The 24512-nt window shown below is 46.8% G+C and overlaps 1 protein-coding gene across 47 annotated transcripts in view; it reads right to left on the reverse strand.

Moving 5' to 3' along the window:
• Positions 1–2295: 2295 nt before the first annotated feature.
• The window catches only part of SORBS1 (sorbin and SH3 domain containing 1), a 231392-nt gene continuing 209175 nt past the window's right edge, over positions 2296–24512 (reverse strand). For 21 of the 47 annotated variants that reach the window (XM_088842186.1, XM_088842193.1, XM_088842175.1 and 18 more), the window contains 6 exons: positions 23564–23678; positions 23284–23409; positions 21465–21659; positions 7182–7240; positions 3854–3966; positions 2296–2496 (listed from right to left, as the gene is read on the reverse strand). In XM_088842186.1, coding sequence (XP_088698312.1) covers positions 2429–2496; positions 3854–3966; positions 7182–7240; positions 21465–21659; positions 23284–23409; positions 23564–23678 — 676 coding nt within the window. In that variant the 3' untranslated portion in view covers positions 2296–2428. Of the gene's footprint in view, positions 2497–3853; positions 3967–7181; positions 7373–7944; positions 8005–19090; positions 19868–21464; positions 21660–23283; positions 23410–23563; positions 23679–24512 lie in introns of all 47 variants that reach the window. The other 26 variants (XM_088842154.1, XM_055425031.2, XM_088842160.1 and 23 more) reach the window with 3 other exon arrangements.

Here is a 24512-nt window from a genome sequence, read left to right on the forward strand (position 1 = left end):
GTTTATTAAAGACGGGCAAACTGGTGAGGCATACCTGGGATTCTGGAGATATACAAAGTCGGGAGGCTGGCGTCATATGCAAATGTGGCTTTACAAATTGGTTTATTTTCTAGCTGTATTTAAAGAGGTGTTCAAAATTACCTACTTAATAAGCACCCCCTCAAAAAACAGATAAAGTCGTGTTATGGTTTGCATCTAAGAAAGACTAGGAAACACATTAGCCAATATAAGAATTACATTCCAAAACAGGTGAAACGCTGCTGTGCAAAGTCTATGTGAAAATGCACGGGGTCTGTATTCGAAGGGGGAGGAGAGAAACAGAGCGCCCTTGGATGCTGAGGTGGACCTTCCAAAGCAATGAGTCTTACTTAAGGAATGGCAAGGGCTAAGTCCCTTTCTGCACAGGAAGCTCATCCACCCTTACCCACTCTCCCCAGCCCCACCCTCCACCATTGGTTCCACAGCCTTTCCCTTTGGAATTAAGGCTCTGTGATCTCTTCGAGTTAAAAACCAATGTTTCTGGGAAGAAGTGACGCATTCTTGTCATCCGTCATTTCCACTTCAGTGTGAAGGAGTCAGTGGCAGTTGCCTTCCTGAGAGCAGGGTTTGGAGGAGAGGGAGTGAGGGTACTGTGGCTGTCTGAAGGGTGGTCAGCTGATATGAGCTTCTAAGGTGAGTAGTGGAGGCAGAAGCTGAGGCACTGAACATGAACTCTGCCTACCTGGAAAGATTCCAGACTTTGGGACCTCAGGCCAATGCTGAGCTACCTGCGGAGAGCCAGGAGTACTGTATACAACCCTACCAACCTGGAACTGCTTCTCCTGTTTATGACCTCAAATGTGGATTTGTGGGGAGGATCAGAGTTGGAAGACCCTGGAAGCAGGTCTAAACATTTCCAGCCACAGACTACCCTCGGACAAAGGTTCTTCCAGCATCCTAGTTGTTCAAAAGTGAGCTAATGGAGAGAGAAATATGACAATGCTTTCTAGGATCCCTACAGGGAAAATTCATCTCTTCCTCTCACACCCTTCTTAGCACGTATCACAGTCTCTCTTGATTCAGTACTTTTGTGTGTCTGTCTCTCCAATCACCTCTGAGTTCCCAGCAGGCAGGAAAATGGGTCATTTCTATCTTTATCTCTCCAAGGTGTCTAACAGAGGTTGATAAACATCCTTGAATTGGATAAAGTTGTGACTGTACACCCCAGGCATCACAGAGGCCTCCCTCCTTGGCTCTGGCCCCCCTACAAAAGACGGGCCTCCTGGAAGTAGCAGAATTACAGCCTCAAATGTAGGGCCACTGCAGCTGCACCTTCTAAAGAGAAGCCTCACAGGGTGTGTCAGGATTCATAACCCTGGATTCCTACATTCTGAGTGGTCCGTGGGCTCCTAGGGGGAGACATGGTGAAAATGGAGACGTGGTGAACCCTTTCTAAGGCCTGGAGCACGCCTTGCTCATTGGTGGCCCCAGGCATCCAGTATACATCAGTGTGTATTACACTGAGTCACTGAACACCATCCCTCATTCTCTCTAAGAATACGCCTATCAACCCCCAACTGTCCTGGCCTAAAACGATCCAGAAAAGCAAGGGTAGCAACAGCATTCTGCAAATGACACTATGCTTCCCTGAAAGTGACTGCTTATAAAAGCCAGTGATATGGAAAGAGCCATATGGCAGGGGACCTCAAGAGCTACAGGCTTCTCGCCTTAATTACCTAGAAATACAAACTGAACTATCTGCCTGACCACTCTGCTCTGGGGGCAAGCCTTGTGTGCTTTTCTGTCTGAACACCAGGGGCGGCAATGGTAACGCTGCATGCATGCTGAGTGCATGGGGCGCCTACGTTGACCTCTACTTTCCCACCTACCTCCAGTGGGGGACTTGACCTTGGGTTGTTTGGGGTCTCCACCACTGTTTAGAGATTGCCTTGGTGGCCCCAACTGATCTGTATCAATGTTAGGGGACCAGGAGGCTCCAGGGCAACTGGGGGAGTCTGTACGGAGCCTTGGAGGATGGCTGGGGATCTGCCTGGTGCTCCGAGGGCACCTGCAGGCTAAACGACCCTTTTGAGCCAAAGCTGGTCAAGCCTGAAGCAGCAAGGCGCAGTTCTGGCTTAACTGCTCTGGGACCGTGCTGCCGGTCAGGTTACCCAAGCTGGGAAGAGGAGGCAGGGCTGGCGTGGCTCCCAGAAGCAGCTAAGTAAATACCAACTTGCCTCATTCCTTTTTTGCACGGTTCAGCCCTGTCAGATACACGCAGTAAGCTTCGACAGGCTCAGGTTTTAAATACAACACTTCTCTGTCCTCTCTTTTGCTTCTTTATCCACTGCATTAGTTTTCCTACTGACTCAACATTTAAATAAAGAGACCAATTCATGAATTAAGCTTCATCCTCCAATAAAAATCATCTGTGTGGTTTTCAGTCTTCTTATAGATACAAAGGCTTTACATAGTTGCCTGGGAAAGTACCAAACTGCCTTGTCCTTCTTGAAGTACCTATTAAAAACAAAATAACACAGACACAATGAGAAGACTGACTCAGAACTGAGTTCAGAGAGAGTCTTTGATAACAATCCCAAAGCTTGTAGAAGGGCATATGGTTTCCAAATCACTTTGCCCTATCTTATCTCGTTTAGGCTGCAGAATGGCTGGGTGATAAGCAAGACATTTATTTAACACTCCCATTTTTTTGAGATGAGGAAGCCCAAACTCAGAGAGGCAGACTTTAAACCCAGGTCTTCAGACTCCCAGTCCATGGCTCTTTCCAGTGCTTCTCTTTTACGGAAGAATGAACACAGCTATCCAACACACCACGGTTAGGGGGATTTAGACTTTCTAAACTGTGGCATTTCTGAAAGTCCTCTGGATATGATTGCACAGGGAAAGGAAATTTCTCTCCCAAGCCTGGGCCTGTTCTGTTCTGTTCCGTCGCTCAGTCGTGTCCGACTCTTTGCGACCCCATGGACTGTAGCCTACCAGGCTTCTCCGTCCATGGGATTCTCCAGGTAAGAATACTGGAGTGGGTTACCGTTTCCTTCTCCAGGGGATCTTCCCGACCCAGGGACCGAACCCGGGTCTCCCACATTGGAGGCAGACGCTTTAACCTCTGAGCCACCAGGGAAGCCCCATCTGTGAAAAGAGGACTATTTTTGTCTTACAGGCTGTTTGTTGAAAGAACTTCAGTAAGAAAGTATTATTAAGCATCCGTTTTGTCACAGAATCTCAAATTCTGATCTTTCTCTGCTCTATCCTATAAAGGTGACTCCTTTAATCTCATCAGGTATTGCTTTGGTTAAAGTTATTAGAAGCCTGGAGTAAATGAGGTCTTCGGACTTTCTACATATATGCTTGCACTTCGTGGCAGAAATCTACACGCACATGTTCTTGTGTTGTTCCACAGGAGTTTTAAAAATTAAAATTTCCAAATGTAGGACAGACAGATGCACAATAGAAACAGAAACAGTGAATTCCCTGGCAGTCCAGAGGTTAGGGTTCAGCTCTTTCATTGCTGGGGTCCAGGTTCAAGCCCTGGTCTGGGAACTAAGATCCCACAAGCCAGGCAGTGCCCCCACCCCCTACCCCCCCAAAAAATACAAATAGAACTCAGTCAATGCAACTGGCAACTGCCCTTCTGTGCAGGAGATGTTGGCATATTTGGTCTTCAGGTTCACAGTTACTGTCATCCACACTGATTTGAGAACAAATCTATCCTGGGTGGCCCAGCATTCCTGACGGTGGTATAGGAACTGAGACGGCTCTCTTTCTCTGCAGAGAACAGTATTCTTTTTGTGACTCGTCACTCCGAGTTTTTCCCTCAGTACACAACAGATAAGAAAAGGACGATATCACTTACCAACAAACCACCCATCATCACATTTTTCCATGACATCAACAATATCTCCATCTCGGAGTTCCAATTCATCATCATTCTGTGGTATATAGCTATACAATGCTTGGTAGCTAAATCTGTAAGTTCAAAAAAATGATTAGTAAGTGACTCAAATGCTGATGGCATTAAATAAGGTTTTAAAACCTGTTTCAATTAAATCAACATGTGGGTAGTGTTTCCTACTCATCAGTGGGGATAAAAGTATTTTATTGACTCTCTAATAACTTAGCATTGGGGGAGATCCATTCAACATGTGACAAGTAAATTAAGATTCAGAGGGATGGAGAATCTGAGAAGCAAGTCATGATTGATGCTTTCGTTTAGTTTCATCTGGTACTTTAGCCAAGCTTTTTAATCTAGATGCTCCCCCTTGAAAGTTAATCAAATTCATAACACAAGATAATATGTGTAGATTGTCAAGGATAATCAGAAGTTACTTAGGTCCAGGGACAGACATTATATCCTGGTCACATACACTGGAGAGCATGAAGCAACTGTCATGTGTATATATATAATTTCTAAAAGTATATCTCAGTTACCACACTGTTTAGCAATACTACCTTGAGTTTCTTTACATGCCAACACATATTTTATTAATTGCTTTGAAATGTGGATGCCATTTTTCTAAAACTCCTGAAGGCATATGTATCCCAGTCATGTTTGGGGTTAAAATTTTTATTTACTTGCTAGCTGGCCTAAGGGAATGTGGTCTGTGCTGTTCTGACAGGTTCTAGACAAAGCTAGACTACTTATGAAATCGATACCTGCTTTGGCAACAAATAAAGCCTTGTTTTCATTTATTCTTTTGACAAATACTTAAGAAGCAACTATTGGGACTTCCCTGGTGGCTCAGATGGTAAAGAATCCTCCTGCAATACAGGAAGTGCAAGAGATGTGGGTTCGATCCCCTGTAGGTCAGGAAGTTCCCCTGTAGAAGGGAATGGTAACCCACTCCAGTATTCTTGCCTGGAGAATTCCATAGACAGAGGAGCCATGTCCTCTTGTCTACAATCCATGGGGTTGCAAAGAGTCATACACGACTGAATGACTACCACACTTTCACTAAGAAGCACCTATCAGTTCACAATTCTGTTTACTTGATACTTTGAAACATAACAGTAGCAGGCAAAACTTTCCAAATGAGCCAATCCTCTACCACTTTCAGTGGAGGTCAGTGAATTCCAGGGTGTGGATTAGAGGGATCAGAAATAAGCGGAATCAGTTTCCAGAAACAGGAGGTTCATTGTCCTCTGCTAGCAAGCCAAAGGGGCAATTTAACTTTCCTTATTTATCCAGATATTCTAAGACTTTGTAGATGGATCTGTCTGCAAGAAGTAAGGTCCCTACTGAGGAAGAAGCGACATTGATGAACTTCCATTTGGTAACTGAATAATTCTGGTGTTTCTGTGTTTGCCTGCTGTCTCACCCAGACTGGGTTCCTGACGGCGCCTCAGCCCCTTCACCGTTGCGGTGACTTCCTGCCTGCCTCATTTTCATGAGCTTAGTCCTGTTACCTGCCTCTCTGCTCTCACCCCAGACAGCGGACACTGGCTGCACACAGTCCCGTGACCTTGCTGCTTGGGTCCCTAGTGGGCTCTGATTTTGGACGGGCCTCATGCTAACAGGGACACAGTTCTATAGCGTCCTTCCCTCACTTCCTCTGCCAATTCCGGTGCCTGACTCTGAGCAGAACTTTAACTCTCCTTCCCTCCTGCCCCTGTTTCCATGTGTAAGGAAGGGTCCCCGCTCCTGGCCAGGCTAAGCTACCTCCCCTGGGCTATTTCCTTGACTTACATCTTCTCTCTTACATCTTTGATTCTGTCAACTCCTCCTTAAGTGCTTGAGCCTCTGCATCCTGAAAACACCTCCCCTGTCCTGGGCTACTCCCTGACTCTCTAGCCCCCATCCCGTAGCTCTTTCCACTCAGTATCACACTGACTCATCAGCCCCTTTCTAACACAGCATCTGCCTGCACCCAACACTGTCACTGCAGAGATCACCAGTGATTGTTCCAACTCGCAACCTAGAGGACGTTTCTCATTTCTTACCCTCCTCGGCCTCTCTGAAGCAGGGGCACCCCTGACCACACCCTTCTTCCTCTGTTCAGTACCAATGAACACTCCTAAACCCTCACCTGTGTCTCTTGCTGCTCCTTCTCAGTCTCCTTTGCTGGCTGCTACTCTGTGGCCTTAAAGGCTGGTTCCCCAAGGATCCATCCTCAGTTCTCTTCTCCCTTTACCCCAGTCTCCTTGGGGAATCTTGTATACTTCCATGCACAAGGTGCCCACTCTGTCCAAGCTCAGCCCCTCACCACTTTTTTGCTGTACTCATATCTCCAAACCACTATCTCTGTCCTTTGTCTCTGAAATCCACCCTCCATTCTTTGTCCAAGTTATCTCCCCAAAACGAAATCCAATCAACATGTTCCACACATTTTTTTTTTGGTCATGCTGCACAGCCTGTGAGATCTTAGTTCCCTGACCAGGGATTGAACCCAGTGACCTGGCAGGGAAGCACCAAGTCCTAACCACTGGACAGCCAGGGAACTCCAAGTATGTTCCTTATTTTAAAATCCTTCATTGGCTCCTGAGAGGATATAACTAACATCCAAATGTATTTCTATTGCATTCTGGCTTCTACAATCTGGTCCCAACCTGCCCCTTGAACCTCATCTCCATTTCCTCCCTGAACTGTATCCTGTGGCTACAGGGGTCTCTTGGTGTTCTCCAGACACAACACCTACCCTGGATCTTTGTACATTTGGATTCCTCGGCTAGGAAGACTTTTACCTCTGCTCTAACTCTTAAATCCAACTTGTCTTTCAATGCTTATTCCAAAATCCCCTTCCCCTATGGATGGAGTTTACTCCTTTGTGCATGGAATATAGGAGATACCCAATACTCCCCTATTTTAATGAATGGATCAACCCTATTCATTCATCTCCAGTCAGGATTAACACTGCTTCCCTCTGTGAATACAGAGGGAAGTGCTGTGAGAATTCATAACACTAGGAATGAAACCAGTTAGCCCAGCTCCCCTCTGCCCTGTATGGCAGTTACATTTCCTTACCGCCTCTCCCCTCCGCGTAGAGGCCCTGACTGCCTTTATTCACCCCCCACCTGTTTTCACATTGGCTGTTGGGAAACAGCCTTACCTAGAAGCCCTCAGAGAAGCTGGGAGCGATGGGTTCATTTCCCCGAAATGGCTGCTCCCACAGCCAGTCAACGACCCACTTCCTAAGGCCAACAGACTACGGACAACGCAAGAACCGAGGTTCGCCACGTGTACTTACAAATCCTGGGAGGTTTGACTCCTGTCTGGGGCGACTCTTCGCTGCTGGGCTTGAGGTTGCTGAGAAATGATTAAAGATGATTTATTGTCAGAAGGGGATAGCTTGTGATGAAAGTCAAGGGGATGAGAAACAGTGCTGCAGTAATGAACAGATTTTTCGGCAATGTTTATGATCTCATTGCAAACTGCTTCCTGTGAGGTGGCCCCGAGATATCCAGAAACCCCCATAAAACAGTCAACATGGGGACAAAAAAAAAAAAAGAAAGAGAGGAAGAGATGTAACATTCCAGACGAAGCACATAAGTCCAAGGAAACAACAGAGTTGAAGATCCAGTTTTAAAAAAATAGATATTCCAGTAGTGGAGTGCAGGAGGGATCCAGGCGAAAGCATGGAAAAAACAGGTAAGATACAGAAGAATTTGGGATTTAGTATGAATATTAAATTTAAAAAGGCAGCAGCATAAAGGCCTGTAATTAGTGAGTAACCACTACAAATGGAATAATTTCAGGATAGAGATGCAAGAATGTATCCCCAATCATGCACTAAAAGATTAATCCCACAGGTAGGCAGAGTAGAAATAGTCTCTAAATTCCTCTGCCTTTTTTTGAGAGGGAAGGGGGTAGCATCACTCTCTCTACTACAATAGCCAGAAAATTCTTAAAAATAATGGCTCTGTGAGTCAACCAGTCTACTCCAGTCTAGATTCTAGAAATGTCAGAATTCTCTTTAGAAAAGCTACAGTCGTATTCAATAGGCATCTTACCACATAGCTCTTTTCAGATTCTGTGAGATCAGGTCCTGCTCTCAATGAATGATGAGAAGGCTGTGATCACCAAGCAAATTATAAGGGAGACATTTTAGCAGATGTCACATTGAAAAGGATTAAAAATAAAAGTGTGAGCAAATACACATACCACACCATCACACTCGATGACACCGGATACTCGTGGCCTATGGCCACCGAGTTTCCATGACAACACGGTGGGTGCAGAGGAGAAAATGCAATGTACAGAGTTAGAAGCAAGCATCCAGGCAATGAGATGGGCAGTTGGGAGCTGCAGTGAGGTGAGAATGAACACAGGGACTCCAGACTGGCAGGGAAGAGACACAGAAGGGCTGCCTTAAGGACAGCCACGTCCCTCTGTGAGCACGCACTCCGGTCCCCTCGCTCTTGGCTGGCAAGCATCTATGAGAGGACTGATGTACTGAAAGCCCGTTCCAGTTATTTTGTTGACAGGGAGCCTCCTCTGGCAAAGCAGGCTCATAAAACTATCAGGTATGCCTTTTTCTTTCACTTGTAAAAACCAAACAAGAGAGTAACGCTTTTGAAAAACTCCCTGGTAGTATGTGGTGTATCAAACAAGGCTGTTCTCCCAGGAAAAACCTGCAAATGATACCTTCCAGCTAAGCAGGAAATAGATGAGTTCCGATATCTCATAGAGTAGGGCTTGCTTACAGAAACAGGACCGTGTGTCCTGACACACTAGTAGAAATGAAACCATCACTCTTGACTCACCAGCTCAGGTACCACATGATGACATGAAAATGAGGTGCGATCAGGCCAAGCAGACCTGTCTTTTTAAGTAAAAATCCTACAGTAGAGCTGGCCAGCCCTTCACTGGAAGAGTGTTGGGAATTATTTACCCCAGAGAGGATTCAATTCCAACTCTTAAGAAGTCTCCCTAATTGAACATTTGAAGAGCCATCTTTGGAGAAACCCTCCAGGTTATGTGCAATAATACTGACGTGCCACAGCAACTCCAGGGCCTTCTAGAAGAGCATTCAGATCTTGAGTGTGTGACCATTTGTTTTCCAGGAAGGCCCAGAGACACTGAGGACTTGCCCTGAGTTCATCCAGCAAGGTAGCGGAAGCCCTGACTTCTGGATTCACCTACTATCTCGTTGGACCTTCTCTTTCATCCTTGAACCATTTCCCACGTTATTAATTGCCTCCACGGATATTATATTCAGCAAGTCTCACAGAAACCCTGGAGACTGGCAAGACAGGCTTATCATCCCATTTTCTTTTAAATCCTAAGAAGCTGATGCTCAGAGGGGTTTAGCACATTCCCCAATGTCACACAGCCTGCAAGAGCTAACACTGCTCCACCACACCATCCCTTCCCATTCCCCATCCCTTCCCATTCCCCTCTGCTGTAAATGTCCCATCTGCTTGCATGCCCTGGCAGGGCCAACTTCCATTCCAGACATCCCTTCCATACTCTTGTTCTTTGAAAAACTGCTTCAAGTTCTCCAAACCCCTCCAAACCTCGGTCCCTTAAACCAGCCTCCCTGGTCTCTGGCAGGATTAAGAGAAAAGATAGAACTCAATTAAAAAGAGAACTGCAAGGGGTTTGCTCCTTAGAAGATGTCTCAGAACCTGCCGGCCTTTGCCAGATGACTGGGAGCTGACCTCAGTGCGCATCCAGCCTCTGGATCAAGGCTTCTGCATAACAAAATAATGACACTCCCAAGCATCTACTATGTGGGCTTCTATGTGGCATCCCTGAGTGGGTGATCTCTACAGGCAGATTTTGACTTGACAGAAGGGCAAACTTTCTAAAAGTGAGAGCTGTCCAATAGAAGGGGCTGCCTTGAGGGGAAGCGGTTGTCGGTCCCAGCAGCTGTTCAAGCTGAGGTTGCGTTGACAGCTGCCACGGGGGGAACTGTAGAGCACTGCGCCCAAACGCTGACATGCTTCAGTCACCTGGGATCCTGTTAAAATGCAGATTCTGGTCTGAGGCGTCTGGGGTGTTCATTTCTATGTAGGGATGCCCATATTGCTGGTCCACAGACCAACTTTGGGGAGCAAGGCTCTGGAGCATTTCATTTGTCTAACACTGAGGTTCCTTAGCTACAGTGAGCTAAAACTGGTTGGTCTGGATCACACCTCATGAAAATAAAAGTTCTTATAAAAAAAAAAAATCCAAACTCCAGCTGGTAGCCTACCAACCTCAGGTCAAGTGTAATACTGTCTACTGACATGACCTCCAGTTTACCGAAGCTCTGTAGCATCAGTTTTAATTCCAAAGGAATGACTGGGATCAACCACACAGCAAGTATTTTGTACTCTAATTTAAAAGAAGTTTGGTGAATCAGATATATTATGAAGAACCTGATAGCTTACTATCCCTTTCTTTTGTAAAGTATCTTTTAATTTTTTTTTAAAGTTGCTTTCAAAGCACATAGAGGTCCATTACCTAACCTGACTTTCATACTCACCCTTGGACTTGGGGAGGGCAGAAGAGGAAAGTTTAAGGCTCAGGGAAGTCTGAAGATTTTCACAAGGTGCCAGAGCCATGGGGTACTGAACCTCTAGGGTCTAATCGCCATACACCACCTCCCTCTTAGCTGGTGATGGGAGGGCTGGGGTAAGAATGATAGCAACACCCAGCTTCTCCCTCTTCTGTAACTTTTCTTGAATACTTTGTGTAAAAGGTGCAGTGTGCAGTAATGATATCATCCAGTCATTAACTCAAGGATCCAAGAGTACTGAAAAGGGATCCTGACCCAGCTAGTATGCTCCTTGGACTCAGGTCACAGCCAAACCAGAGGATAATCATCACTGCAGCCTTCACATCTGGATACACTTAACATCTAGTACAAACTTAACTCCTCCCTCAGAGGTGACTGGTTCCCTACTTAATGTCTGTGGAATAAATGAAGGAAGAAGGTGACGTAAATATTTATCCTGTTAGCTAAGATTCAGTTTCTCCCTATTTGAAATGCATTCCTTAGATTTAAACCAAACATCTCATAGAGCTGAAATGTAAACCAGTTTTTTGAGGGGGATGAGTGGGTATGGCATGTGGATCCTTGTTGGAGATGGAAACCACTGATATTCACCATAGGGACTTCCCCTTCATTCTGAAGGCTGTTGACCTTCAGACTTTTTTTTTCCCCTCTCTAGGTGTATGTTTTTTTCTCTCTCTGGTCCTGTTTTCTAACCATCTACAGCTTTATATATCTCTTCCTCTGAAACTACGCTACCTGGTAGCCAGTAGCCTCACATATCTATTCAACACTGAGACGGGGCCAGTAAGAAATGTGCTGTTAAGTGTGAAATTATTTACACTTTTTACAAATTTTTTTACAAAGTTATTTCAAAACTAGTATAAAGAATTTAAAATATCTCAACAATTATCCTGATTATATATTAAAATGATACTATTTTAGATATGTTGGGTTAATAAGTTAAATATACTACTAAAATTAATTTCACTCACTCCATTTCACTACCAGAAAATTTTAAATTACATACATGACTCATGTTATATTCCTGCTGGCCAGTGCTGCTCTAAACCCTTCCTGGGTCTCAGTGTACACCCTTCTTTAAGCCCCAAAGCAGACAAAGTTCTAATCACGATCTCAGCCAGGGCTAGGGATAAAAGGACTATTATCTCATGCTAAGGACATTTCAGACTCTTGGAAATACATCCTAGTTTTTCACATGTTTAGAAAAGGAACCAAAAACCCCTCCACCCCAGCGCACCCTGCATAGCCCCATCAACAGTAAGCAGGTGATAGCTACTGATTCAGAAACTGCTTTTCTTCCATATTTGCCCAGACACACACAAGTTGGGCCCCCTTGGCATGGAACTTGTGTCTCATTATTCCGAGAGAGCAACCTTGTGTGTGTCCCTGCTCTGTGGCCCTGCTGCCTTTCCACCTCCAGTTCACGGTGAGCAGTCCCTCAGAAATCCGACGCTGGTCTCTGGGGGCTGTTAATCCCTCTGGATCCACAAAAAAACACCTGGTGCTCCTATGAGTTACTAGGCATTCTCTTCCAGCTTTGGGTGTTTGCCAAAGCCTTGAAGCCCAAAATAAAATGTCCACAGGCTGGAGGCCAGCAGGAAGTCCTGGAGCTGTGGGCAGGACAGAAAAGCCCCACCTTCACATGGCCTGGAGCCCGTCTAGGAGTGTCACGAGTCTCAGAGATGGTGAGCTGCTCCAAACCTTCTCCTTTCCTCAGACCCTAACTCTCTGGTGACCAACGCTGGCCTCCCAAGGGACGCTGGACTGGAAGAGAGGGTTCCAGTACAGACTGTCACACTAATTCGTTGTCTCTTGAGCAAAATGCTTAACTTCTTTGGATTTCAAGTTCTCAGTAAAATAAGAGGCTTGGACATGATTTACATAAATATCCCCTGGCTCTGAATTTCTCATGTAGTCATTAGTGCCCGTGCATCCCATGAACTGAGAACACAGACTGGACCGGGCTGACCTGGTTTAGAAGGAGCAGCACTTCCTCACTGCTCACTGGAGACGGGGTGGAGGGTGGCTCTGACTGCAGCCTCCGGGGTGTCCGGAGGGTTCCCTTCTGGCTTTGTGGGAGCTGAGGGGCTACCCTGATGGCAGAGAAAGAGCCACAGCTCTCGAAGGACCACAGGCAGACTCTGCCAGAGGAGGCAGGAGACCCGAATGATTTGGGCTCCTGGCTCTAGGAAACCTTGGCAGGTCTGTAGAATAGTCTGGCTCCACTGAGCCCTTCTCTTGGGTGTACTAAGAAAACGAACCCAGCCTACAAACAAAACAAAACAAATGATAACCAATCAGTTCAACTGCTTACCACCTAGACTCAATCTCCTTGCAGATCAGTCCACAGACAATCTTTAATGTAATCTGAACATGATGACAGCACTAAACCTACATGCTTAACCTTCTCATATAGTCTGTGGTGGGGTCTGTTTCTTTCCTAAAACAATGAGACAACTGATGCCAAATGTGTATCCAAGTATGGAGAAACCAAAACTTTCCAAGAGAATGCCTTTGTACTCGAGGTGAGAGAGTAAAAAGAAGCACTAATTTACAGGATGCAAATTCTAAATTCTCTAAACTCTGGGTTTGTGTGAGTAATCCAGCAAATCCTTAAGGAAATCAATCCTGAATATTCATTGGAAGGACTGATGCTGAAGCTGAAGCTCTAAAACTTTGGTCACCTGATGTGAGGAGCCGACTCATTGGAAAAGACCCTGATGCTGGAAAACACTGAAGGCAAGAGGAGAAGGGGGCAACAGAGGATGAGACGGTTGGATGGCATCACTGACTCAATGGATATAAGTTAGAGCAAATTCCAGGAGACAGTAAAGGACAGGGAAGCCTGGCATGCTGCAGTCCAGGGGGTCTCAGAGTCAGACACGACTGAGCAACCAAACAACGATACCAACAACAATCTAGTAAAAGGATTCTTCCATCTTCTACTTTCTTCTCTCCTCCAACCCCATCTTCTTCTCTTAGGTGAAAGGAGTAAGGAGGATAAACTACTTTTCTTTTCCCTGTTACCTCGATATCACACAACAATATTTAATGAGTCTCAATTGCATGCTCTGTGCTAGGTGCATTCATCTCCAGAAAACCTCATTTAACTCAATAAACTCAATAAATGAACTCCTCATAATAACTCAATAAAGTGGTCAATATTTACCTCATCTTATAAAACTAAGACCCAGTGTGTCTGAATTGGGACGTGAAGAGCCAGAATTTGGACCCTGGTCTCTCTGACTCCAGGTCCCACGCTTCCCATCACGCTTGATCTGCTGGGCTGTGCTCTGCCGGAGGGAGATATCCATATAGCTGGATGGATGTGCTTATCAAGAGGCCACCTGAGCTCACCCCGTGCTCTGTAGCTGGCGTAAGCTGGGTTTCTACTGAAATCCTCCATTTCCCTCCTAACACCTCTTTGAGGGGTGGATACTGAAACTTCAGGTCTTAGTTCCCTGGGCCTTGACTATTGAGCGTATACATAGCTGCTGGTGATTTTCATAAGAACTGCAACCAGCGTCTCTCCCCACCCATACATTGTTGAATTCTCCATGTATATTTAGAGATTTCCCTTCTCAGTGAGTCAAAGGAAAATGTTTCCCCTTATTAGGTGGGTGTTTTAACATTTAAATTTCCTTTTCATTCTTGTAAGTTGTATCACATGCTTTCCCTTTTATTTCTGATTTCTATGCTCAAGGCAGGCCTACACTTTTTTTCTTATCTTAGTTCTGGGAACTCACCTAGTTTCCATGTGGTAAGGGCTGTTCCCTCCTAGTTCACCAAAACACATTTTCCTGTCCTGTTTCCCTTCCCACTCTCCTTTCTCTAAGGCTGTAGTGTTGTTCTTGTGCTTCTCAGATGCTTTGAGGACACAGAGCTTTCCTGAATACTTTTATTTAAAAAATTATTCCCCCAGATTATACTGTTATAATTATGCAAAGTTGTGTGTGTGCCACCCTCTTTCCCAAACCCCTGGCCCAGACTCAGCTAACCTCATATTCTCAAAAGTTTTGTGATCCAGAAAACGTTACAAGTCATTGGAGTGACTTTAAAGATTCTTTTAAAGTAAAAAAATTCTATGAGGATCTCTTACACCAGTTATAGAAGCTCCTAACAACCAAGTCTGGAGTCTAGTCAGCGAATAGTGCTTCTCTCTTGGGGAAGGCTCAGAAAATATTGATGAATGCTGGAGAATCCCAAGGCCATCTTCCCCTTCACTTTCTTGACCAATTGTCCTAAATCTTCCTAGCCAAAATTATGCTCAACAAAACCCAAGAACTTGGTTAATAATTCCAAACTCTTGGGCATTTTGTATATTTTTGTCGAATTAGTTGTCCCTCAAAAAACAAAGGGAAACACTTATTTTTCCACTATGAAGGTCCACAGGTCTATTATAAACCCCCCTCCTTAAAATTTTGTATTTTTTCTTCTCTTTCCTTGTAACTGAAATTCACACAGGATTTTTAGTTAATCAGAGACTATAAAAACTAACAAGAAGTCAGCTTTGTCTGGATCTTTTGTCTATGGATGGTGAAGCCAGAGAAGGGAAGTGACTCACCTAGAGAAACAGCAGGCTCATGGCAAGGCAGGAGATAGAGCCCAGGAGCCCTAACTTTGAATGCAGCACTCTTCCCACTGATCCTGGCTTCCCCTAAACGCCGCTTGCCCCTCATTCACCCCCTTCTGCTGTTCAGAGAACTCCTAGCTAAAAACACGCACAACCGACCCAATGTCACATCAGCTTGGGAGTCTACAAAGGAGTGAAAAGTCAAACCCTTTCACAAGGAAGTGCTCACACGTCTGCAGAGTTGGGGGTGGTGGGATGGGCTGGACAGGTGACTCAGGAGAAAGAAAGCAGCCGAACAGGGACTAGAACCAAGCAGGGAATGCAGATGACCAGTGAGCAAGGGTCACGGGACCTGTGGCGGACGACCAGGCACTCTGTGAAAAGGTGCTGACCAGCATCCATATGTGCACCAAGCAGCCCTCCAAGCTTTGCTCACAGCCCCTTCTACCCACCTGCGGACACAGAAGCCCCACCAAAGCCAGAACTCACCTGCCCTTTCACATTCCTACCCCTGGGGCTTAGCTAGGCTATTTGCTTGCTTCGAATGCTGCCCTCCTACTGTTCACCTATCATAAAACTCCCAGTTCCTTAAGCTCCAAGTCAAAAGTCACTTTTCTCTTGAAATCTGTCCACCTCACCCCCCACACCCTTTGCTTATTCTCCTCATCTTGAACTCCCCAAGGAAACTGTTTGTGACCCTCCTTCCTGGTCTACCTTATAATTATTTTTGTGAACATGTCTTTTCCCTGGGTTGGGAAGATCCCCTGGAGAAGGAAAAGGCTACCCACTCCAGTATTCTGGCCTGGAGAATTCCACAGACTGTATAGTCCATGGGGTCGCAAAGAGTCAGACATGACTGAGTGACTTTCACTTCACTTATCCCCCAGTAGAGATCTACGCTCCTTTAGTTGGGGTCACTCATATTGTATCTTTGCTTTCACTCAACAAATACTTGTTGAGCACCTTCCTCGTATCAGGTGTCCTGGTCCCCTGCGCTCTGACGGTGACAGACAAAGGGACAAATACAATAGAGTTGATAAGGGCCCCTTAGATCAGGTGCTGGGGGCTGTGAAAGCACAAAGTCCAGTACTTAATCTAGTCTTACAGGGGGAGGGGAAAGTTGGCAGGAAAGGCTTCCTGGAAGGAGTGGAGAAGTAATGGACAGGTGGAAATTTTCCAGACACACAAGCAGGGGAGACTTGGGAGGGTGAGCTGGCTTAGCTGTCAAAATAGCCAGTTCCATGAGGCCTTCTAAGCCCAGGAGGAGGAGAGACTTTCCTGAGAGCATGGGGGCCCCTGACAATGCTCACCCCTCTCTGCCTCCTGCAGCACTTCGCACAGTGCCTGGAACATCCTAGACACTCAAATAGAAGAGGATATGGTCAAAACACTTCCGAGTGTCTTTTCTTGCTCTCTGGTTAGATTCCCTCCACTTATAGATCAGAATATCTACCCAGGTTCCCAACACTGATAACAAAGTTGAATTATTGGTTCGACTCCTTGCCCCCAGCAAGGACAAGAGCAGCTGACAATTTTCCTGATAATACAAGCAGGTCTGGAATGCATTTGTTCATGTAAGTGACACAGCCTGAGGTCACTGGGTCACCAGAGAATACCTGTCATTCAAGCCCTTCCCATCTTGTGCTCTGTCAGCCCAAGAGGGCCTCAAGAGAGGTAGAAAGCTTCCTTGGAAGGACCTCATTTCCCAAGCTGACTTCCAGGTCCCAGTCCTAAGAGGGGAAGGTGAAGGAGTTGGTGAGGGAATGTGTGGGCAGCAGCCGTTTTCATATAACCCCCCAGCTCTCAACATGGAACAAGACCAGAGCCCAGCTTTTGCTGGGAGAGCAGGAGGGAGGGGATGGGAAGGGGTGCACCAGGGGCCTGGAGGCCCACCAGGAAAGGAAAACCAGTTTCCAACAAGCTTGGCTTTCTGTGTTGCCAGCACACCTCCTCCTCTCCTAGTTAGGAAGTGGGGAGTGTGTACCCCAGCCTCTTCCGAGCACCATGTGCGCTTCCTGTGTATACTGGGTCCTGGCATTGGGCCACAGTGACTCACCCCCAACCACAAGGAGGTCTCCAGGCTCCAAGGGCTGACTTAGAACCTTTCCAGAATTGTTCCTGTGTTGAGACATTGACTTCTTTTCCATCAGTCACTTCATCACCTCTCCCCCAGCAAATTATTCCTTTCCTTGACTGGACACACCCTTCTCTCCTCACAGAACATGCCTTCCAGGAACACCTGCCCAGGCAAAGCCTTCCCCAGGTATGGCTATTTCCTCAGCACTGCCCTCAGAGCTGGAGCAACATCCCGCTTCAGGGAGCCTTCCCGCCTGCCAGGCACCACACCTACCTCCTTTAATCCTTACACTGTCCTGTGAGTGAGAGACAAATTCCACTCCTACTTTGAGAAAGCTGGTGGGGAGGTAGAGCCTGACTACTGACCATTATCACACGCTGTCCTTCCCCGCAGCAATGACACCCCACTCCCCATCATCAGGCTGGGGCCGCAGGTCTGGCCAAACCTGGGCTTCAGGCCATAGGCTCCTGCAGCCTCCAGGCAAACCTCTGCAGCTGTGTGTGCCAGTCTCCCTGAAGCACTGCTGCTACTGCTGCTAAGTCGCTTCAGTCGTATCTGACTCTGTGCGACCCCACAGACAGCAGCCCACTAGGCTCCCCTGTCCCTGAGATTCTCCAGGCAAGAACACTAGAGTGGGTTGCCATTTCCTTCTCCAATGCATGAAAGTGAAAAGTGAAAGTGAAGTCGCTCAGTTGTGTCCAACTCTTAGCGACCCCATGGACTGCAGCCTTCCAGGCTCCTCTGTCCATGGGGTTTTCCAGGCAAGAGTACTGGAGTGGGTTGCCATTGCCTTCTCCTGAAGCACAGGGCTCCTCAAAGGCAGAATGGGAAACCCTGTATCCTGCCCAGAGGTAGGTGTCTACATGACTCAAATGAGTATCTGTTGAGTAAATGACACTTTAAAGGGAAACTGAGATTAAACATCATCATCTACTATGGGCATTGTGCACAGTAGATAATAAATGGTTTGGAGACATCTTCAAGAATTCCATCTGGTTCAAAAGACATTCTAGAATGTTCTCAGCTCCAGAAGCTCCAAGGTGGAGAGCTTCCATTTATAAAGTGCTGATGTGTTCCATTCCCAGCCCCTAAGCTTAGCACTTGACGTGCATCAATTCATGAAATCCTCTCAACCAGACTGTGAGGTAGTTGTTATCTCCATTTTACAGATGAGGAAACCGAGGCTGAGAAGGGGAAAGTAACTCAATTCCAAATCACTAGAAGGTAGAGGGGAGCAGGCATTCAGACTCGGCTACTTTGGAGAAGCTGCCCAAAGGCTCTGAATTCCAGGGTATTAAACAGCATAGCCAGTATTAGAACCATGATATAATTGCCACGTTCACCTCCCCACCTGCCCCCGATTTTTAAGCCCTCAAAACATCCTAGGGCCACCTTGGTCCAAACCCCAAAATCTCTGTAGTTGTCCCAGACAGAAAATGGGACAGTTGCCTAAAAACCTGGCCTATCCTTCAAGGACCCCAGCACTGGGTCGATACCCCCAAAACCAAAACGTATGTGCCCATCAGTGAGCAGCTCAGCTCCCACACAAACACGAGACAGGACGGAGACCCGAAGGGGCTAAGCGCTGGCAGGCAGAGCGCCAGGGGTTATGGAAACAAAGCGCAGCGCACACAAAACCAAGCCACACGGAGCCAAACTGAAGCCTGGTGTTCTCAGCTGTGTTAGAGCAAACCGAGGGTCCTCTCCCAGGCACCACTGGGCCAGAAGGAAGGCCTGCCTTCTTGTGGGTTTTCGCACCAGGCCAGGAGGTACCCAACAGTGTGGCTTACTTTGGAATCACTTAGAGAGGCCAGAATACAGACTATCCCTGGCCTCCAGCTGTTCCAGCCCTGACAACCTAATGGATGACCCCTCCATTCCCTCCTGCGTCATATTTTTGTTTCCAAACAAGCAAACGGGTCTCGCGGGCATCCACTGGGCTGTGGGTGAGGCCGCCCCACTGCCCGAGACGCCCGGGCACACACAGTCATGCTGCAGGCCTACCTGGCTCGCACCCGTCCGAGCGGCCTTCCTCTCGGCCGGCTCACCACCTCTCTGCCGCTCTGAGCGCTCAGCCTCCCTTCCCGAGAAAGGGCCCCCCAGGGGCTGCTGGCGGGGCCGGCTCTCCTCTGGGGTGTGGAGCTCTGTGAGTCTCTGTTCGGTGCTCAGGCACCTGACCACGTCTGACGGCCTCAAGCAGCTCTTCTTAGAGATGGCGGGTCCACCTGGGCATCTCTCACCCGCCTCCCTCTCTGCTTCCCTCTCACGGGCTCCATTTCCATCTCGCCATGGCTGCTGCTTACCCTGGCTGCTAAAGGCGTCGCTAAGCTCCGAGATGACCCTGTCAGATCGCCCAAGCCACGGCTGGGTGAAGCTATCCTGGAGGACCCCCGGAAGTGGCCCATAGGTACCACTGTCTCCATTGACGTGGAGGGAGGCCTGGGCCCCGGGAGCTGGGGAGTGGGCTTTGTGCGGAGGCGGCAGGGCCAGCGGGGAGACCGCTGAGTGTGGGGTGGACCGGTCCGACCAGCCCGAATGGGGAAGGTGGAGGGGCAGCGAGGAGCTGGGCCTTGCAAACAAGGCCAGGGGGTCACTGCTGTAGATAGAAGCCTCGGGCAGAGGAGGCAAGGGTGGGGTCAGGGCCAGAGGACGCCTGCTCGGGACCCCTACAGTCAACGAGATCCACTCAGAGGTGACGGCGTGCATCTCCGGGGACAGGGCTCGGCGGGGGTGGGGCAGAGATGAAGGGGCTGGCATGAGGAGCTTGCTGTGACTGGGAAACTTCAAAAGAGAAGGAGAGAGAAGAAAACACAAGAAGTAAAAGGCACAAGTGTCAGCACAGAGAATAAAGGAGGAAAATAATCACATGGGATGTCCGGAGAGGAACGAAATGGAGAGGATAAACAGGGCACGCTGGCGTCCAGAAAGGAAATCATCTGGTCGGGCCGGGAGAGAAACTGGGATGAGGATGCGGGTGCGTGCGTGTGGATGCATGGGTGTGTGCAGGCGGGGGAGAATGGAGAAGCAGGTGGCATGGAGATGGGAGAAAGGGTCCCATCAGGACAGGAACAGATGCTGCTGGCTGGTCTGCAGAATCAGATTTAAAGGGACACACTGGGAGCTCCCTACCCCCACCCCATCCAACTGCCTCTGCAATGAAGCCTGACCCAGAGCCATGAGGAGAGAAAAGTGGCCTGGCTGAACCACTGTGTTGTACACTGAGACGAATATAACAGTGTACATCAACTATACTTGAGTAAAGAGAGTTTAAAAAGGTCTGCCACCACTCTGGCCCTTCTTGGGCATTTATTCTCTCTAGGGGGCTCAGTGAAGAGCCTTCCAGAGAGGTGTAGGAGCAATGTAGCCATCTTGTTTCATAGTTGCACTTGGCTACAGTCAAGCGTAAAATCTAGCTGTGTTCCTCATGCTGTGACGAAGCAGACTGCCCTATGCCCGGATCACATTCTCTCCCTGCAAGATCACAGGATCTAGATCTAGCCGTGCAAAGAATCCTTGGGTCAGCCTGTCTCATGCTTTCAGCCAAGAACCATCTCCTGGGGTCGGCAATGGCAATTGAGAGAGGAGGAACTCGTTAGAGGATGAGAGAAAAGAGGCCCCCTCCAAGTGTCATCCTGGGCCCCTGGGTCCTGCTCTTGTTCCCCTGACCATCCTCCCTGTAACTTACCACTTACGGTCAGTCTTTCACAGAAGTCACCCCACTGTGCCTCTCCTGAACCCAAGGTTTGGTTTTTTCCCTTGGCTTTGGGACAGTGGGGATGGGTGGTTTGGAATAATTTATAGTTTAAAATAAGTTTGTTCATAATTAATGTTTAGGAAGCAAAGACCATATTGTGCTTATAAATCTACTTCCTTTCAGCCCAGTACAGACAGAGATGCTGTAAGTTCCTTATGCAACCCGATTCTTGACTGCAAAGAATACTCTGAATCTGGTCTATGTGTCTGAGGATGAGGATGTGAAATTCTTTCAGTCTTTGTGTTCTGCAGGCCAATCTTGACCAGTAAGATGATTAAGATAACCATACTGGCCATGGTATGTATGGGACAGCGTGGTACCCAGACAACCAGCTTTAGTCAACATGGGATGCTGCCAGAACAGAGTTTTGGACCAACTGATAATGACAATTATTTCTCTCCCTAATCATCTTGTCCCCAGAGCAATCACCTTAAATACTTCCTTTTCCCTGAGATAATATTTCTCCCAGCAAATTCTTGAAAAATGCCATTTGTACACATGAAAACAAACCCTGGGATGCATACTGTCTGCACTGCTGCAGACCCACCCCAGAGGGGCTGTGTGCCATTAGCACTTAGATTTATCGTGCTGAATGTGAAAACCAGTGATGAGAAGCTTAGGTACCTGAGGGCTTGCAGTAGCGCTACGACTTGGGGAGGAGGAGAAAGGCAGGTCGATGTAATCTGCGGGGTTTTTCACCAGTGGCCGTTTGATCACATCCACATAGGTGATGGGGAAGATGCCTTGCCGGGACGTGCCTGGGATCCTCCCTTCGTACCAGTTCTCATCCACCTGTCGAAGCAGTGTGATCCTCTCGCCCTGCAAGACACAGTGAGGCAGTGGTCCTTGCCCTAGCAGACCTCAGCACGTCTGAGGTCCCTGCCTGTTCCCTGTGCATTACTTGTCATGTTCTTCGATCAGAAAAACCTTCCGTGCTCATCCTGGATGAAATTAATCATTACTGAGATGGAGATGCTAACAGCAGTTAGAACTGCTGGGAGACTGTTAAGCTTGGTCTTTACATATTTCGCTAAAGAAGGTCAGACTCATTCCCCTAACAGGAAAATGTAATGTCTTTTTTTCTTTTTTAGGCTGCATCACAAAGCTTGTAGAATCATAGTTCCCTGAATGGAGACTGAACCTGGACCCTTGGCAGTGAGAGCATAGTCCTAACCACTAGACCATCAGGGAATTCCCCAAATCTAGTGGTTTTGACTCACTTAATGCAAAATAGACAGATATCCAATCTTCTTCTTTAAGGTAAAGGTTTTGGGGATTCTTTTTCTTTCTTAATATAATTTTATTTTTCCTGTATCATTATAGAAAAATTAAAACATAAACATAAGGCAGAAAATAATCACTACCCATAATATTATCACTTGAGGGTCACCACTGGTAATATTTTGGTACAGATAATTCCATGTGAATTAGACTTGCACATATTTTTTTCTTATAAACACAACATGCTCTGTATTCCCCTTTATAATTTGCTTTTCTGGTACTGAATAACATACAGCACACATCCTTCTTTATCAAGAAATATAATTCTGTTTTTCCTGGTGATGCACAGCTTAATGGCCCACTGCAGGTGTTCTACTGTACATACATATAATGGTTTAATTATTGGTCTCCTGACATAGGGCAACTAGGTTGCTTCCACTGTTTCTCTTTTCTGTAATGTGGTTCATCTTTTTTCAAGGCATAGCCTCACTTCCCCCAACCCTCAGTAAAATTCTTACCTTTAGTACCTTCAGCCAGCCAAAGAATTTTGACATATACGGAGTTTCTGAATTACTTGGAAGAACAGTGTCTCTGCCTGGCTTAATTATGTTCAAAATAAATACAAGCACCTTGAAGGCAATGATGACATTGTCATCTCCTGCTCACCGAGGGCCAACTAGGTGCCACGTGTCACACTGGGGGCTTCCCTGAGGCTGCTTCATTTAATCTGCTCATGGTGGCTCAGGGAGAGGGCCATTTATCTTCACTTTACATAGGAGTAAATCACAGCTCTGAAAAATTATTTAACTTCCCAAAAGCTGCATGCCTGATATCCTATGACTCTTGGCTTCCAAGTTTTTCAGACGTCTCCTGGTGTCTGAGGATGTTCCCTTCTCCACATTAATGTTGTATAACTGAGTTGCCAACACAGCGCTTCTCACATTACTAGGTGCTCAATAAACACTGAATGCAGTTACAAAAGAGGTGGGTCTATGATTTCAGAAATACTACCTTTCATCAGTAAATTCAATGTATGGTCTGTTTTTTAATACTTCACTGCAGAAATCCCCCAATTGCCTTCAATGCAATTCTTCATGGGGCACAGCTCTTGGGTGTGCAACAGCCCCACCAGGCTGCCTGGCACCACAATACGCCATCCCCACGATGACAGCACCCCCAAGTGAGGGGGGGTCCTCTGGTGCAGTATGAGAGGGCAGCTTACCTTTCTGAAGGACATCTCTACTTGGGTATCACCATTAAAATTAAACTTGGCAATGGCTTCACCATATTCCAGAACCTGTACTGGTGTCAGTTTTTTGGGCTGAGCCTTCTCAGCAGGAGGAAGAAGCTGAGAAAGGGGGAAAAAAAAAAGAGGCAAAGGAGAATGGAAAAGAGCAGAAAGCAAGGAAATAAGAGGAAAGGAGGAAACAAAACACAAGTTAGATAAATGGTGCTCTGGGCATGTCTGGGTTTTTCCTGAGAAAGAGACAGAGCTAGGGTACCTCGATGTAGGTGCGGGGGAAGATCCCCACCCGGCCGTGATGCTCTCCTTCGTACCAGTTCTGATCGATTTGCTTATAAATGTAAACAATGTCTCCCTTCTGCAGAGGAAGCTCCCTGTGGACAGAGGGTCACAGCATTTTAGGAGATGTTCCAATGAGTATAAGACTGAGATGCTCAGTGTTTTAGCAAAAGGAGACTTTGAGTGAGGTCAAAGGGGACAAGTTACATCAGTATTTGTGACATCCTGATATCCTTTTATCATTCTATCCATTTAGCCATCCACCCACCCACTCATTTCATTATCCATCCACCCACCAATCCCATTATCCTTACATACATACATACATACACTCATCTAGCATCATGCGGTCGAAAGGCTCTGAAATTAGGCAGGTCTGGGTTCAAAACTTACTAGCTCTGGTACCTTGGGCAAGATACTTAATCTCTCTGAGATGTTGAGTTGGCCAGAAACATCTTATGTGTGTGTGTGTGTGAAAGTCACTCAGTCGTGTCTGACTCTTTGCAATCCCATAGACTATACAGTCCATGGATTTCTCCAGGTCAGAATGCTGGAGTGGGTAGCCTTTCCCTTCTCTGGGGATCTTACAAACCCAGGGATTGAACCCAGGTCTCCTGCATTGCAGGTGGATTCCTTACCAGTTGAGCTACCAAGGAAGCCAAGAAACATTTTATGGAAAAGCCCAAACGACTGTATTGGGTTTCTGGCCAACCCAACACTTTCTTTATCTGAAAATAGGAGCTAACTCAGAGCTTTTTGAGAAATCAGCAACAAACTATAAATAGAAGACCTTGCCTGGTGCCTGTGATACAGTTAACAGTCAGAAATGTTATTTCACTTCCTTTTCAACACAGAAAAGGGATCTTGGAAAGAAAAGTGGATTTTCCCTCTTCAAGCCCATTTTCAACTTTTCCACATACATCCCTTTG

Source organism: Moschus berezovskii, chromosome 12 (genome assembly GCF_049115385.1).
Source record: "Moschus berezovskii isolate FMDL1 chromosome 12, NW_MosBer_1.0, whole genome shotgun sequence".
NCBI lineage: Eukaryota > Metazoa > Chordata > Mammalia > Artiodactyla > Moschidae > Moschus > Moschus berezovskii.